Source organism: Hemiscyllium ocellatum, chromosome 1, assembly GCF_020745735.1.
Source record: "Hemiscyllium ocellatum isolate sHemOce1 chromosome 1, sHemOce1.pat.X.cur, whole genome shotgun sequence".
NCBI lineage: Eukaryota > Metazoa > Chordata > Chondrichthyes > Orectolobiformes > Hemiscylliidae > Hemiscyllium > Hemiscyllium ocellatum.
The window spans coordinates 132840210-132855550 of NC_083401.1; the positions used below are offsets into that span (position 1 = coordinate 132840210).

General features: G+C 38.8%; 1 protein-coding gene across 2 annotated transcripts in view; it reads right to left on the bottom strand.

The window, feature by feature from the left end:
* The window catches only part of cds1 (CDP-diacylglycerol synthase (phosphatidate cytidylyltransferase) 1), a 126861-nt gene extending 112512 nt beyond the window's left edge, over positions 1-14349 (bottom strand). The window contains exon 1 of one of the 2 annotated variants that reach the window (XM_060832082.1): positions 13803-14349. In XM_060832082.1, the coding sequence (XP_060688065.1) occupies positions 13803-13859 (57 nt within the window). In that variant the 5' untranslated portion in view covers positions 13860-14349. The remainder of the gene's footprint in view (positions 1-13802) is intronic. The other variant, XM_060832090.1, reaches the window with a different exon arrangement.
* Between the last annotated feature and the right edge of the window lie 992 nt (positions 14350-15341).

Consider the following 15341-nt stretch of genomic DNA (forward strand, 5'->3'; position numbering starts at 1 on the left):
TTTATATAGCACAAAACATTTTTACACTTTCAAAACATGAAAAACAAAGCGATATTCAGATCTTATTAAAAACAGCTCAAAGACCATTACTTCTCCAAAAGCTACTTTACTACTCTTCCACTCCAACCAGTGACACCCTTCCTTACCTGGTGTTCATCATTTTCTCACCTTGAACCACTATCTTCCTTCATTCAGCTTGGCATTAATTTTCCATTGCCAACTCAAATCCCACCGTTCTAGCACTCTTCTCACATCTACATCCTACTGATTCAAGTTACAATTTTTATCATGATCTCTAATTCCTTAGCTCATTTTCCTTTTATTCTTCCTTGCCTCAGAATAGACCCTTAAAATCCTTCACCCTTCTAGCCCCTCTTTCTTCTCATTAATTTCACTCTTCCTCAGATCATTTCCATTTTCTACTATCAAATATATAATCAATTTATATTACAAATGACCATAACACTCTCCATCTTTACTTCTAAGACACAGAATTCTCTCTCTTAAGGACTACTCGGTCTTCTTTGAACAATCAATATTTGAAATGAACATTTTAAAACTACATCCAAAAAAATAGCAGCAGCAGCCGCCGCCTTGAAATAAAATAAAGAAACTGAAAAGGAAGTAGCAATGGTGCTCAGGGAATAAAAGCTATGTACTCCATTATGTCAGCAGAAAGTTTTAGAGTTTAAGAGAGTAGTCCAGGAAATGGTTGATGAAATTCAACATAAGCAAGTGCGAGGTCTTGCACATTGGAAAAAAGGAATACAGGCATGGACTATTTTTTAAATGGTGAGAAAATTCGTAAAGCCAAAGTACAAAGGGATCTGGGAGTGGTAGTCCAGGATTCCATAAAGGTTGATTTGCAGGTTGAGTCTGTGATTAAGAAAGCAAATGTAATGCTGTCATTTATCTCAAGAGGGTTGGAATATAAAAACAGGGATGTGCTTCTGAGTCTTTATAAAGCTCTAGTCTGGTCCAATTTAGAATATGGTGTCTGATTTTGGGCCCCACACCTCGAGGAGGACATATTGGCACTGGAGTGTGTCCAGCAGAAATTCACATGAATAATCCCTGGAATGGAAGGCCTAACATATGATGATTAGTGTGGTAAGAAGTGTTGAAATGCCCATCAACCATGATTAAATGGCAGAGTGGACTCGATGGGCCAAATGGCCTTGCTTCCTCTCCTATGTCTTATGGTCTATTAAGTATTCATGCTTTAACATTTCACTACGTCAGAGCTTAAGGAGTTATTTTGGAAATTATATTACAAGAAAATATTTTTTAAATTCTGTCAGCTTTAGACAAAAGGATACAATACCATTGTATACTAAATTGAACAATGGGGAGTAGCAAATACAAATCTAATATTAAACTTAGCATAAAATTAGTCAAAGCAACACTGTTGTAACATTGCTGATAAAAGTTATTTTTTTAACCTTTTCACTTTGTACTCATCAGGACAATTTGCAAAGAGTACTGAAGGAAAGGAAAAATATTTATACTGTATCAAGAGTGCGCTGATTGGTTGACAAATGAAAAAAGCCTGATCGATAAGAGGTCTTGCCATAGAGCATGTACCGGTTAATAACGACAAATAATTAATTGTCAAGCTTTAAATTTTAAACATGGAGGTTGACTGCTTCATTTCTGAAGGCAAAACCTATTTTGTTGCATTAAAACAGGTGCAGTATGTGTGCACATTTTTCTGTCTGCAAAGCACAAGTGTGTCTACTTCCAGTACATACAAGTGGGTCATATCACAAATCCAACTACAATATTAAACTGGTTGTCAGCATAATTCTTGACATAGTTGAGAGTGCAGTGCTGGAAAAGCACAGCAGGTCAGGCAGCATCCTAGGAGCAGGAGAATCGACGTTGCGGGCATAAGCCCTCATCAGGAGATCACACAAAATGTAGTTAGAGGCAATTTGGTAATTAGATAGTGACTACAGGGGAAATACCAAGTGTCCAGAAAGGAGGGATAAAAGCAAATTATTGGAATCCAAATGAGAATCAAACACCGTTAGAAAGAATAAAAGAACAGCTATTACTAAGAGAGTATTGAATCTAGACATTGAATTAAAAAGCAAAAGCTCGACAATGGTAATTTCCAAATTGGCACTCCAAACTGCACATGCATTGGAATAGGGATAAACATCAATAAAGCACACTTGTGTCAATGGCTTAATGTTGGAAGGAAGAATACATTTCTCAGAGAAACTGGCAGTAGAACAGACAAGTAAGACAGATGCAACACTTGAAGCAGGCCGAGTCTGAGGTCCTACCAATAAAGATAAATAGGGTGTAGAGAAATACTTCTAACCAAAAAAAAGAAGAGTAGGTGGAAACCTACCCTAAGGATACAAAAGGGTAAACAGCAAAGACCAGGGTACAAAAGGGGTTAACATATAAATACTTTGGAACAGAAAATATTTAGGATGTAATAAAATATCTTTTTGACAAAGCAAAATTGAGGAAAAATAAAGACATTATAATGCTGAAATACTGCGTAGAACAAAGACAATCATAAGTATGACAGATCAAAAATAACGAGAAATACATTGCTACGCAAGGGGTGGGGGTGGGGAGATAGTTACCCAGTGTTATATTCATGAACGTACATAGAAGATAATTTATGCTTTTCACTCATTAATAAGATTAAAGGGAATTATGTTCTGGACATTCCAAAGACCTGACTATAAGTTCGACCATTTTTGAAGCATCTTTAGAAAGGGCAGGAAAATGGAGTAGAAAATATTAGAATCAGTGTTGGTGAAATAGACGATTACTTGGGGAAATAAAGGAATTCAGCCAAGGTGAACATCCAGTAGAATTCAAGCAAAAACAAATACAAGACTCTGGAGGGAAGTAGCTACTAATCATCTCGTGAGAATGTGTCAATAAAAAAATTCTACTACTATGTAATAGAAGCAAAAGCCACAAAAAAACCTTAAATTTAATTAAGACAAATCTTCATGGGATAAGAAATAAATTGGCTACAATAAATTAGATGAGCTGTTTATGGGTAATTACATGGCAAAGTAAAACATTCCAAGATATTTCACAGAAGCATTATAAAACACAATATGATAATGTCATGCATGGAGATACGAAATGAGGTAACCAAAAACCTGGTCAAAAGAAAGATGTTAAGGAGTGCCTTGAAGGAACAAAGTTAGGTGAGGTGGGAAGGTGAAAGAAGAGAATTTCACAGCTTGGAACCGATGCAATTAAAAGCAAAGTGGGGGAGCAATGAAAATCAGGGATGCTCAATCTGTCAGAGATGGACATAGAGGATTTTGAAAACAAAGTTGAGAGCTTTAAAACCAGTAAATTATTTTATGGAGAGACAATGTAGATCAGCAAGTGCAGAGCGATAAATGAAGGGGAGATGGTGTATTTTAGGATACCAGTTGCAAGATCACGGATGATCTTAAGTTAACAAAGTCTAGAATATGGGAGAACAGCCATAACAAAGGTTTGAATAAACAGCAGGTGAGCTGAGGCAGGACAAAATGGAAACCCAGGTGGGTTCATTGTAGATGCAAACTTATCAAAGTCATAGAGTAATACAGCATGGAAAAACACCCTTCATTCCAAGTAATTCATGCCAACCATAATCCCAAACCCACCTGCCTGCATTTGGCCCATATCCCTCCAAAAATGTCTTATTCACTTACTTCTCTAAATGTCTTTTAATCATTGTAACTGGACCCACATCTACCATTTCTTCTGGAAGTTCATTCCATATATGACCACTGTTAAAAAAAAAATTGTTCCTTGACCTTTTTAAAATCTTTCTCCTCTCACCTTAAAAATATGCCCCTGGTCTTGAAATCCCCAACCCTAGGAAAAAGACACCTGACATTCACCTTATCTATACCCCTCATGATTTTATAAATCTCTATAAGGTCACCCCTCAACCTCCTGTGCCACAGTGAAATAAGTCCCAGCCTCTCCTTATAACTCAAGCCCTCCATTCCCAGCAACAACCTGGTAAATCTCCTCTGAACCCTCTCCAGCTTAATAATATACTTTCTATAACACAGCAACTAGAACTGGACATAGTACTGCAGAACAGGCCTCACCAATGTCATATACAATCTCAACGTAATATCCCAACTCCTATACTCAAAGGAGTGAGCAATGAAGGCAACCTTGCTAAATGCCTTCTTAACAACCCTATCTATATGTGACACAAACTTCAAAGAATTGTGAACCTTAAACCCACATCTCTCTTTTCTACAACACTACCCAAGGCGCTACTTTTAATTGTACAAGTCCTACCATTGTTTGTTTTTACCCAAATGCAATGCCTCGCATTTATCCATATGAAACTGCATCTGCCACCCTTCAGCCCACAGACTCAACTGAACAAGATCTCATTGTAACCTTAGATAACATTCTTCACTGTCCACGATACCACTACTTTTGGTGTCATCCGCAAACTTACTAACCAAGCCTTCTATATTCAAATGAGTCAAATGTGATCCAGCTTGCAAATACATGTAATCTGGTTTAGTCTTAATCAGTTGTCAGGGAGCAGGATGGAAAGGGGTTTGGAGCCAGAATTGAAGACAGTGGTTTCAAGTTTCAAAATATTTAATTGAAAGGCATTTCTGCTCATCCAGTTCTAGAGAATCAGGGATCAAATTTAATATAGGAATAGGACAATAGGGGATTTGAAAAACATGGTGCTGAGATGAAGCTAGGTCACTTACGGGTATATCAAAATGACTGCTATGCATTCAGTTAATATCCCGAAACAGCAGCATATAGTTGAGAAATAGGAAAGGACCAAGGATGGATGCGTGGACGATACAAAATATAATGATGCAGGATCAGGAGCTCAAAGTGATACTCTGGCAACAGTGATGTAAATAATGAAACCAGGAGAAAAAAGTCCTGTCCTACTGGATGACAGTCGATAAACTTTGGAAGAGTTGATTTGTCATACATGTCAAAGGCATCCTTTATTATAGGCTTACTTTTTAATAGAGCTATTATGGTACTATGGCAGGTGCAGAAATCAGAAGTTCCAAGCAAGAATTTGGGAAGTGACGACAAATTCAAAGATAAAATAAAGAACTGCCGATACTGAAATCCGAAACAGAAAGAAATTGCTGGAGAAACTCAGCAGGTTTGGCAACTTCTGTGGAGAGAAAGCAGAGTTAACGTTTCCAGTGGCCCTTCAAAACTAAACAGCTGCTGCCACTTAATTTCACACAATTGGTCACAACATTAAGTAAAAATAAACGTACAAACCAGTAATTTATAAGTAGTTTATATGAATCAAATTACTTCCAGGTTAGCTGCAGGACTTTTTTCTAGCTGCTGATGCAATTGCAGGTGTTTTTGGGAGATCTCTTTTACTGGTCTAGAGTTTGAATATAGTCACCATTGTTCCAGAGGAAACTTTGCTGCTCTCATTAGACAGAGATGACTTGGTGTGAAATTTAATTTGTGGATCACCATTACCCCAGGCGTAGGGCGAGGTCAAGAAGGTGAGATCTTCATGGTGACCTCAAGCGAAATTGAACCTGTACTGCTGGCATTACTCTGCATCACAATGCTGAGTGTAAGAGTAAGGTAAACTATATGAATTGAAGGACTGAGTACTGATTAACAGATGGTTGATAGGTGACAGGAAACAGGAAACTCAGCAGTAGAGGAGACTTGTGGTGCCATTTGTAGGATATGCCATTTTTAAATGGACCTCACATTGTTGAACAATTCAATGTGTTTTCAGACAGAGAGAATGTTGCAGAGACTCTCTACAGCTTCAAGTGCAACGTCCTGGATATTGGAACTACTTTTCCTGTATTCACCTTCTCTGCTGTTTTTCCCAACCGTCTCCTACATATCTGATTGTAGATAGTCCTTCGCCAATGCAAATACAAGATGTCTCACTTTCACTCATGACTTGTACAAAGACCTCCAGAGCAACGTCAGAAAAGGGTGTTTAAGCTGTTTCGCATAATCTACCATTCCTCTAATGTCTCAGTCCAGATTCATTCATTTCAAAAGGATTTTAACATTCTGATAGCCAGTGTACCCCTAGCTGGTAACACAGGTCACTCAATGTGCGGCCTCCTGCTGGTATATGCACCAAACAACAAAGGTAATTCTAGCTGGTTGCAGCAATAATTTTAAACAGCAGGCAACACAGATTTAGCATGTTCGGTGGTTTGGGTCCTGTTTAATCCACATCATTGTACTGAAATTTTAGTGAGCTTCCCCAAAGCCAATCTATCCATTCAAATCTTGAACATTAAAAACTGAACTTAAAGGTGTGTTTGGGCTGATACATCGTATCATCCGTCGTCATTTCTGCCACCTCCAAGGATATATTTCCCTCCCCACCCCTATCAGCGCTCCGGAAAGACCACTCCCTCCACCAACCCAACCTCCACTTCCGGCACCTTCCCCTGCAACTGCAAGAAATGCAAAACTTGTGCCCACACTTCCCCCCCCCTCACTTCCCTCCAAGGCCCAAAGGGATCCTTCCATATCCGTCAGAAATTCACCTGCACCTCCACACACATCATTTACTGCATCCGCTGCACCCGATGTGGCCTCCTCTACATTGGGGAGACAGGCCACCTACTTGCAGAACGTTTCAGTGAACACCTCTGGGACACCCACACCAACTAACCCAACCGCCCCGTGGCTGAACACTTTAACTCCCCCTGCCACTCTGCCAAGGACATGCAGGTCCTTGACCTCCTCCATGGCAACATGACACCTGGAGGAACAGCGCCTCATCTTCCGCCTAGGAACCCTCCAAACACAAGGAATGAATGCAGATTTCTCCAACTTTCTCATTTCTCCTTCCCCCACCTTTTCTCAGTCCCAACCCTCAGACTCAGCACCGCCAGCTTGACCTGCAATCTTCTTCCCGACCTCTCCGCAACCCCCCCCCCCCCACCCCTCCCTCCGGCCTATCACCCTCACCTTAACCTCCTTCCACCCATCCTATGTCAAAGCGCAAGGGGGAGTGAGAAAAAAAAAGAGATGCTGGCCCTTAGATTGACTGACTTAATTTCTCCTATTTAATGTTAATCAAAGTTATCCTATGTAAGTCTAAACCTTGATTTTGGCTGCTCTTTCTCACTATGAAGTTAGTTATTGAATCCAATTGCATAATTGTTACTGCATCCAAATCATTTTTTGCTTGCAGATTGTAAATAAATATTTCATATTCTACTTATTCTGCTACTTCTTGCCAAATTTATTCTTAAAACATCCAATTGTAATCTCCTTTACACAACGATGTATTCTGCTATTTAGTCATCAGTTAGATATAACTTAAAATGCACCTGTGACTATTGTTGCCTTTTTTTCTTCTTAACCCTAGAGTTAATTAGACTAATTATTGGCAATGACCCTTGAACAAACATACGCAGTAACAAAGCAGCAGAAAACATGGCAATGAATTAAATAATAAGGTTAACCAAGATAAATTGTTTGCAATACTAATGAATTTATATTTGAAACAGTTTCATTTTAGATTATTTCTTGAACATAATTTTAAACATAAATTACAATAAAAGCTACCCTGAAAGAAAATGGCACAGGAAATGTTGTACTTTGTTCAAGAAAAGACAGAAAACAGATAAGGAAGGTAATTATTGACCAGTTACTGTCTCAGTGCTAGTAGGAAAAATTGCTAGAATAAGGGATACACCAGTTATCACTTGGAAAGATGAAGCTAATCTGGAATGGTAAACTCAGGTTTGCAGTGACCAGTTCATCCTTGACTATTCAGTTCTAAGGAAATTAGGAAGTTATAGGTAAAGCCAATTTAAAAGTGTATTTAAACTTTGAAATTTAATACCACTATTTACCAACAGCACAACTATGGCAACAAAGGTAAAGCGACACCATGGATACTTCTTTCCAGGTTTCAGCCTATACAGAAGGCAAGGACAATAAGAAATTAACATACTTTGGTGGCAAATATGTAGTGATGCAACTTCAAAACCTACCTTGAGTTCATCAATATTCTGAGAGCTACCACTGACCAGAAACGTAACTGGAACAGCCAACTAAATATTACAGCTACAAGTAATTTCAGAAGCTGGGAATACGATGACAAGGTATTCACCTCCTGACACCACCATCAACAAAGCAAAATCAAGAATGTGAAACAAACTCCCAGTTGCCTGTATGAATACCGTTCCAAGAATGGAGGGGAGCTAATGTGACCCCAGTATTTAAAAAAGGGGGTAGAGAGAAAACATGGAGTTATAGACCAATTAACCCGATATCATTTGTAAGAAAATTATAGAATCCAAAACAAAAGATTGATGAACAGAGTACAGGAAAACAGGACAGAGTAAGCATGCATTTATGATAGCAAAATAATGCTGGACAAGTGTATTGGAATTCAAAAGGTTCCATCCACATAAGCACATAAAATTAAAGTGCATGGGATTGGGGGTAGTGTACTGACAAGGATAGAGAATCATATAGCAGAGGGGAAACAAGAGAATAGGAATAAACAGGTCATTTTCTGAGTAGCAGCCAGCAACTGGAAAAGAACAGCAGAGATCAGCATGACCCCAGCTATTCAAAATATATATTAATGATTTAGAAGAGGGAACTAAATGTAATATATCTATGTTTGCAGACAGTAGAAAGCTAAGTGGGAGGGTGAACCATGAGGAGGATGCAGAGAAACGTTCGTGTGATTGGACAATTGAATGGGCAAATGCTAGGCAGATGTCCACTTTGACATCAAAAACAAGGCAGCAGATTATTATCTGCATGACAATAGTATTGGAAAGGGGGAGGTGACCTGGATGTCCTTGTATACCAAAAAATAAACATGCCAGTGAAGAAGGTAAAATGGTACATTGGCTTTTGCAACAAAAAGATTTGAATACAGGAGCACAGATGTCTTGATACAATTGTTCAGGATCTTCATGAGACCGACTTCATATTGTGCATAGTTTTGCCTCCTTATCTGAGGAAAGATGTTCTGGCTAAGGAGGGAGCAAAACAAAGGTTTACCAGACTGATTCCGGAGATGGCAGGATTGACAATATGAAAAATTCAGTTTGGAAAAGGTTCACTAGAGGTTAGTAAAATGAGGGAAAGTATCTTAGAAACCTATAAAATTCTAACAGGACTAGACAGTTTTAATGCAGAAAGACACTCCCAATGACCTTGGAGCCCAGGGGTCACAATGTAAAGATATGGGGTAAGCCAATTAGGACTGAGATAAGAAGAAATACTTCACCCAGAGAGTGGTGATTCTGTGGAATTCTCTGCCACAGAAAGCAGTCAAGTCAAAACACAATGTTTTCAAGATGATAGATATCATTCTTTGGGCTAAAGGGATCAAGGGGTACAGGGCCAAAGCGAGAATAGGGTACTGAGCAGAACTGTGATCATATTGAAAGGCAGAGTCCCCTGTTGTTTGTTTCTACATTTAATATTCAAAAGCTCAATATTATTTAGCACACATCAGTACACTTAATCAGCATCCTGTCACCACATTAAACATTCACTTCATCCATCACCAGCAAACAACCACAGCGCACTGTAATATCTATAAGGTGGACAGCTTGCCAAGGTTCCTTCAATGGGGGCTTTCAAACCTGTGACCTCTACACATTAAAACAAAGGCAGCAGGTACTCAGGAACACCACCACCAGTTCAGTGAAGCAGATCAAGAAGGCAACTCATTACTACAGGCATAAGGATAGATATTTCAGCCATAATACTTTAAAAATGGAGGTTTTTAGTCATATTTTTCCCCGGGATGCTGATTTACAGCAGTACCGCTGTAGGTTTGGGACCAAGTTACTTTCATTGACAACCAAGTTGTGGGTTCCAAGAAATTAAGAAGTGTGTGTTAAAGGTAAAAAAACTAATATTTAGAAAGGATAGCCCAACAGTCTCCATTTACAAACTCCAAATTAATAACTAAAAATAATCCTGGGTCTTAAAATAAATTCTTTGCACATCCTTTACTGTTGAAAATCAAGTCCATCCTCATGACATCAGCCTGACATTCACAATTAAGTGCCAAAGCAAATAAAATTGAGATATTCACAGTACCATAAAAAGGACAAATTCAATCTAACCAAATACTATCCCAACAGTCTCCTCTTAAATCATCAAATTGATGCAACACACAATGGCAGATTGTCAAGTAGCATTTACTCACCAATAACTTGCTTACTGATGCTCAGTTGGCATCTTCCAGAATCATTCAGCTCCAGGACTAATTGCAGCCTTGGTTCAAGTATAAACCTACTTGTATCAAGATCTGGACAGTGGCAGGTAATATTCAAGTCACACAAGGCCAACGACCATCTTAGAAAGGGAGAAGATAACCTTGACATAATTTAGTCCCACTATTGCTGAATCCCCATCTTCAACAGCCTGGGAATTATCATTTGCTAAACGTCTAACTGAACTAACACAAAAACTACCTCAATATCAGGCTGGCATTCTGCAGCAAACAATGATTCTGGATTCCTCACACCCTTTCCAAAATCTATATAAGTAAGGAGAATGAATATTCAACAATTGTCTGGATAAGATCCAATGACAATCTAAAAGCTTAACATCATCGAGGACAAAGTTGCCTGCTTGATCAGCACCCATTCAAACCCTGCACCACAAGTACAGTATGGCAGGAGTGTATATCATTCATATAACATACCAGCAGTAACTTTAACAGTACCTTTCAAACCACCAACCTCTACCATCTAGAAGGAGCTGATCAATAAGTGCACGGGGACACTACTTGAAAGCTCCCTTCCAAGCTGTGCACAAATTGACTTGGAATTGAAATCACCATGGCCAAAGTTCTGAAACTCTCCCTGTAGTAGCATTGTGGATATGCTTACCGTGTGGATATCAGCTTAGTTTATCAATGGCAACCAGAATAGACAATAAAAAGTAGCTTTACTAGTGACATCCACATCTCATGAACTGAGAAAATTTCTCCAGTCCTTGTTTTGGTAGAAATTAATGAAAAAGATCTAGAAATTGCTTTTTCAAAACAATCCCAAAATTATATGTTCGTCATTGATTAAAAATTTTAATAATCCCAAAACTTTATTTTCAAAACCATTTTTGCTGTGTGGACTTGTATTGTTTTCATTTAACTTTCATAAAAACATTACGGTCTTCAATAAAACAAACCATAATTTTCAAGAAGGTTAAATTACACTAAGTTCAATATATAATTTACTATGTTACAAGATTTTCAAGGTGAAGGTCATTCATTTCCAAATGCAAGCTGCAATTTACACAATTCACTGATATATATTAAAGTGTCTTTCATGCTTTTATAAATACCCTAATAAGCAGTTTTTTAAAATCTTTACCAGGAAATGCAGAGTATATAATTCGCTGTCAGCTGTAATACAAAATCTTTCCTAAAATTTTTTTGTGAGGAAGACCTTAATTAATGCTTCACTTTTGTAGTCATTTCTGTAATACACATTCATTCCTTACAGCTTTATATTTTTTCTGCCATTATCTGTAAAATATCAACTCAGAACCTCTGAATAGAACTGCTAATATGAGAGGAGTTACTTTTATTTAGATTCTCTCCCTACATAAACAATTACCAGCATTACTAAAAGCAACCTAAATCCTAGCCTTAAATCATATTATAATCTCACTGAACATTTAAACAGCACTAATGCTTTTATCACTCATTTCTTCTCTGTATAATAGCATTAGATATAGCTCTGCTTTCTTTGTATTATCCCTTTTGCAATTACTGACATTAATATTTAAGTCTTTCCTTTTGGATGGATATTTTTCTCCCAGATCCAAGTAAAATTAAAAGGAGCTAAATTTAGCTAGGCCTTGTTGAGTTAAGCTCCCCCTTGTTTCAAGTAGACTTTGTTTTGATTGTTTGTTTTCTTTATTGGTTACTGTGATTGTTTGCTGGGTTTCTTTCTGTTTATTTGTTAATAAAAAAGAATTTAAATAGTAGTATGAGTTGATCAAATTACTAAATGTGAGAAGTAATAGAATCCAATATTCATGCACACAGTAGAAATTGGAGGTAAGCCCAAAAGGATAAAAGTTAATTTTTAAAAATCAGTCTTTGAATTGTTCACAGAGTTAATAGTTGAATGTTACAGTCAGTGCAGAGCAGTTTTCCAGTAGTATTGACGCTCATAGCTGAATAGCTGGTTTAGTTTTAGTCTTTAGTTTTGAAACTGGTCGAGATTCTGTAGTTCTCATTGCTTTTCATTAATTCCAGCATTTATTGAAAGTGTGCATCCTTTTGAGTACATCATTTTGGCTGATTTACATCACTGAGTCACAGAGGGCTGCATCACAGAAAAGGACCTTTTGGACCATCAAGTCTGCTTCAGTCAAAAATAAGCAACCCAACTACTTTAATCCCATTTTCCAGCACTTGGCGAATAGGAAACGCCTGTGGCCTTGCATACCTCACAAACATTTCTTAAATGTTAGGAGGGCTTCTGTCTCTACCACCTTGACAAGCAGTGCATTCCAGATTTCCACTAGTGTTGGAATGAGGAAAAATTTCCTCACATCCCCTCTAAAATTCCTGCCCCTTATCTTAAATCGTGGATTATTGATGTCTCCAGCAAGTGGAAACGTTCTTTCTTACCTCTCCCATCTAATTTTATTCATCTCAATCATGTGCTTCCTCAATTTCCTCTGCTCCTAGGAAAACAACCCACGTCTATCCAATCTCTCTTCTTAACGAAAACTCTGAATGAGAAGGGTCTTCCTTTACCTGAAGCACAGAGGTAACTAAGGGAAAGTTCGATTGTGACCCTTCACATCAAATGCTCTAACTGATACAAGAATGAGGCAAAGAAACATGTCCCACTAGCACACTCCAGCGGAGTTGAAAATTGGATTTTCAATCTTGTTCTTTGCGTATTTTTCAAGAGGAAAAACAAAGTTTGTTTGCAGTTTGAAATATAATCCACAGAGGTGACATGCTATTGAACAGGGATCTAGACTGTTTTACTTTGCCTCTTCATACATTTGAAGGGCCATTTTTCAAAATTCCTTTTGCATTGATAGGTGTGATATTGTCTCGTAAGAGAGGCCCGCAGAACACTGAACTTATATTGGAGTCAATTTAGGCTGTATCAGCCCTCTCAAAAACGCATATTGGAATCTCAAACTAAAAGTGCCCATAGTACTTCGAGATTGTGACCATGATCATGAAAAAAGTTTAATGCAAGTGATTAGAAAATAGTTTCTTCATCGGGAATATTTCCATATAATTAAGTATATATTGTAGTCACCTACAGTCCTGTAATGATATATTGCATAATATGATGCAGTTGATAAGTGTAATGAATACAGTTGCCCCATGAAATGTGACTCTGTGGCTGCCAAGACCTGCCTATCATCTTTCAGTCTTAGTTATTGTTGAAACGTATAACACAAACAAAATCATTTTAATCTGGATTGATTTAACAATTTATTGGGGGGGGGAGAGAAAGGGGTCACAGAGCTGCCAGTAATTACCAGAACTACATTCGAATAACGTGACTTGACGGGAATCTTCTCAGTATTTAGTACATACAGCAAAAAAATTGTGTAGCCAGGTTGCCTCTTATTTTAAAGACGTTCCATTGTTAATATATAGTTGTACTGCTTCAGTAATTACGGACTTTAATAAGGCTGCACATTACTATCTGAATTTTCTCGGTAACTCATCACATACAGCAGAGTTAACCCAGGCACTGCATCAGGTTTCATACCGTACCTGGTTACACACAAACAGCACTCACATAAGCCCACCTACAGTACAGGTAACTGTTTACCTTGTCGCTCAGGTTCTCCGGCTCCTTCTCTGCTTTTCTCCTCCTGGGCTCCGTCATCTCTCGGTGTCTCACTCGCCCGGTAACCGACTTCGCTGCTCACTCTGCCCGTCTCCCAGTATCCCCACGAACCGCCTCGCCCTCACTCTCACTCACACACACACACTCTCCCTTGTCCTCGGTAAGCGGTCTAACCCTCACTCGGACCCGCCGGTCTCCCGCTGTCTCGGCGTGACCTGTGAAACTCCCTGATGGAGGGGAGCCGGCCGCTGGGCTGGGAGTTGGGGCGGGGCCTTGGTCCGGGCTCGGGCTCGAGCTCGAGCTGACACTGACGCCGCTCTCGTGCTGACTGACGCAGGTCGCCTGGTAACCGCAGCCGGGCTCAGCTCGAGCCGCTGAGCTTGAGGCGGGGGCCGTTTGGTGTGGCGCGCTCTCTATCCCCACTGCCAGCAGCAAACTACAGCAATCAGCATTCGTTGATTATCAAACTTTGTACAGAGATGTCTGCGGCAAAGGAGGAAGGGACAACCCAGATGAAGTAATGCCCTTCTCTCCCCAACCGAAATGTCACTTATTATTATTAAGCCAACCGGTTTCACAATCACCAGCAGGACTTTTATTTTGCAGGAGCTCGATCATTGGTGAATCGGTAGTTTATTTTGAAGATTAAAATAAACAAAATTGTTTTGCAAAGGCATTTCCAACTTAGTATGCTTCGATCGAATTCACCTCGTTTCATAGGATATCCAAACGTGTTCGTGGTTGCAATCATTTGACATTGTATTTTCACTGCTGCAATCAACAATCACCCGCAGTGAAAACTGCAGATTTTATCCTCATAAAATTTTGTACTGAAGCCCCACACCAGAATTTGACGAGATATCCGAGGCAATCCAACACTGACAATGTTAGCCTATTGAGGGCGCTATCTTTAGGATGACACATTAAATAGGTATCACAAAAGTGGCCGTAGTACTGTTTAGAGGTGTCAAGGAATAGTGGTTATATTTTTTTGTTTGTCTTCAGATAAACTGATATTGCATTATTTTTTGCAGTTTTGCTGCATGTGAATGAATTGCTGCATTTGCATATTTAATAATATTAACAAAACTTCAAAAGCACGTTATCTTCTATGAAAGCTGGGACATTAAGATTGCGAAGGGTCCTCTAAAGTAAATGTTCGGTATGAAAGATTGAGGAGATTAGGACGCGTTTTTGCAGAAAAACGACACAGACGGAGTGATCTGATGTTAACACAGAAAAACACTGCTGAAACAAAGCAGATCTGGCAGAACTCCTGGAGGGAGAAACAAAATAAACGCTCTAAGTCCAAAATGACTTGAAAGGCGGAAATTGATAGATTTTTGCGATTGTAAAAGAAGGATGGCAAGTGGAACAGAGGAAAGGTCGGGGAAATATTAGGAGCAATTCGTGATTTGAATAGAACAAAATGACGGATAATGGTTGTCCAGGTTAGATAAAGCACACTCTGAATTGAATATAGGTAGAATCTACCTTCCCATCCCACCAACCTCCTATAAA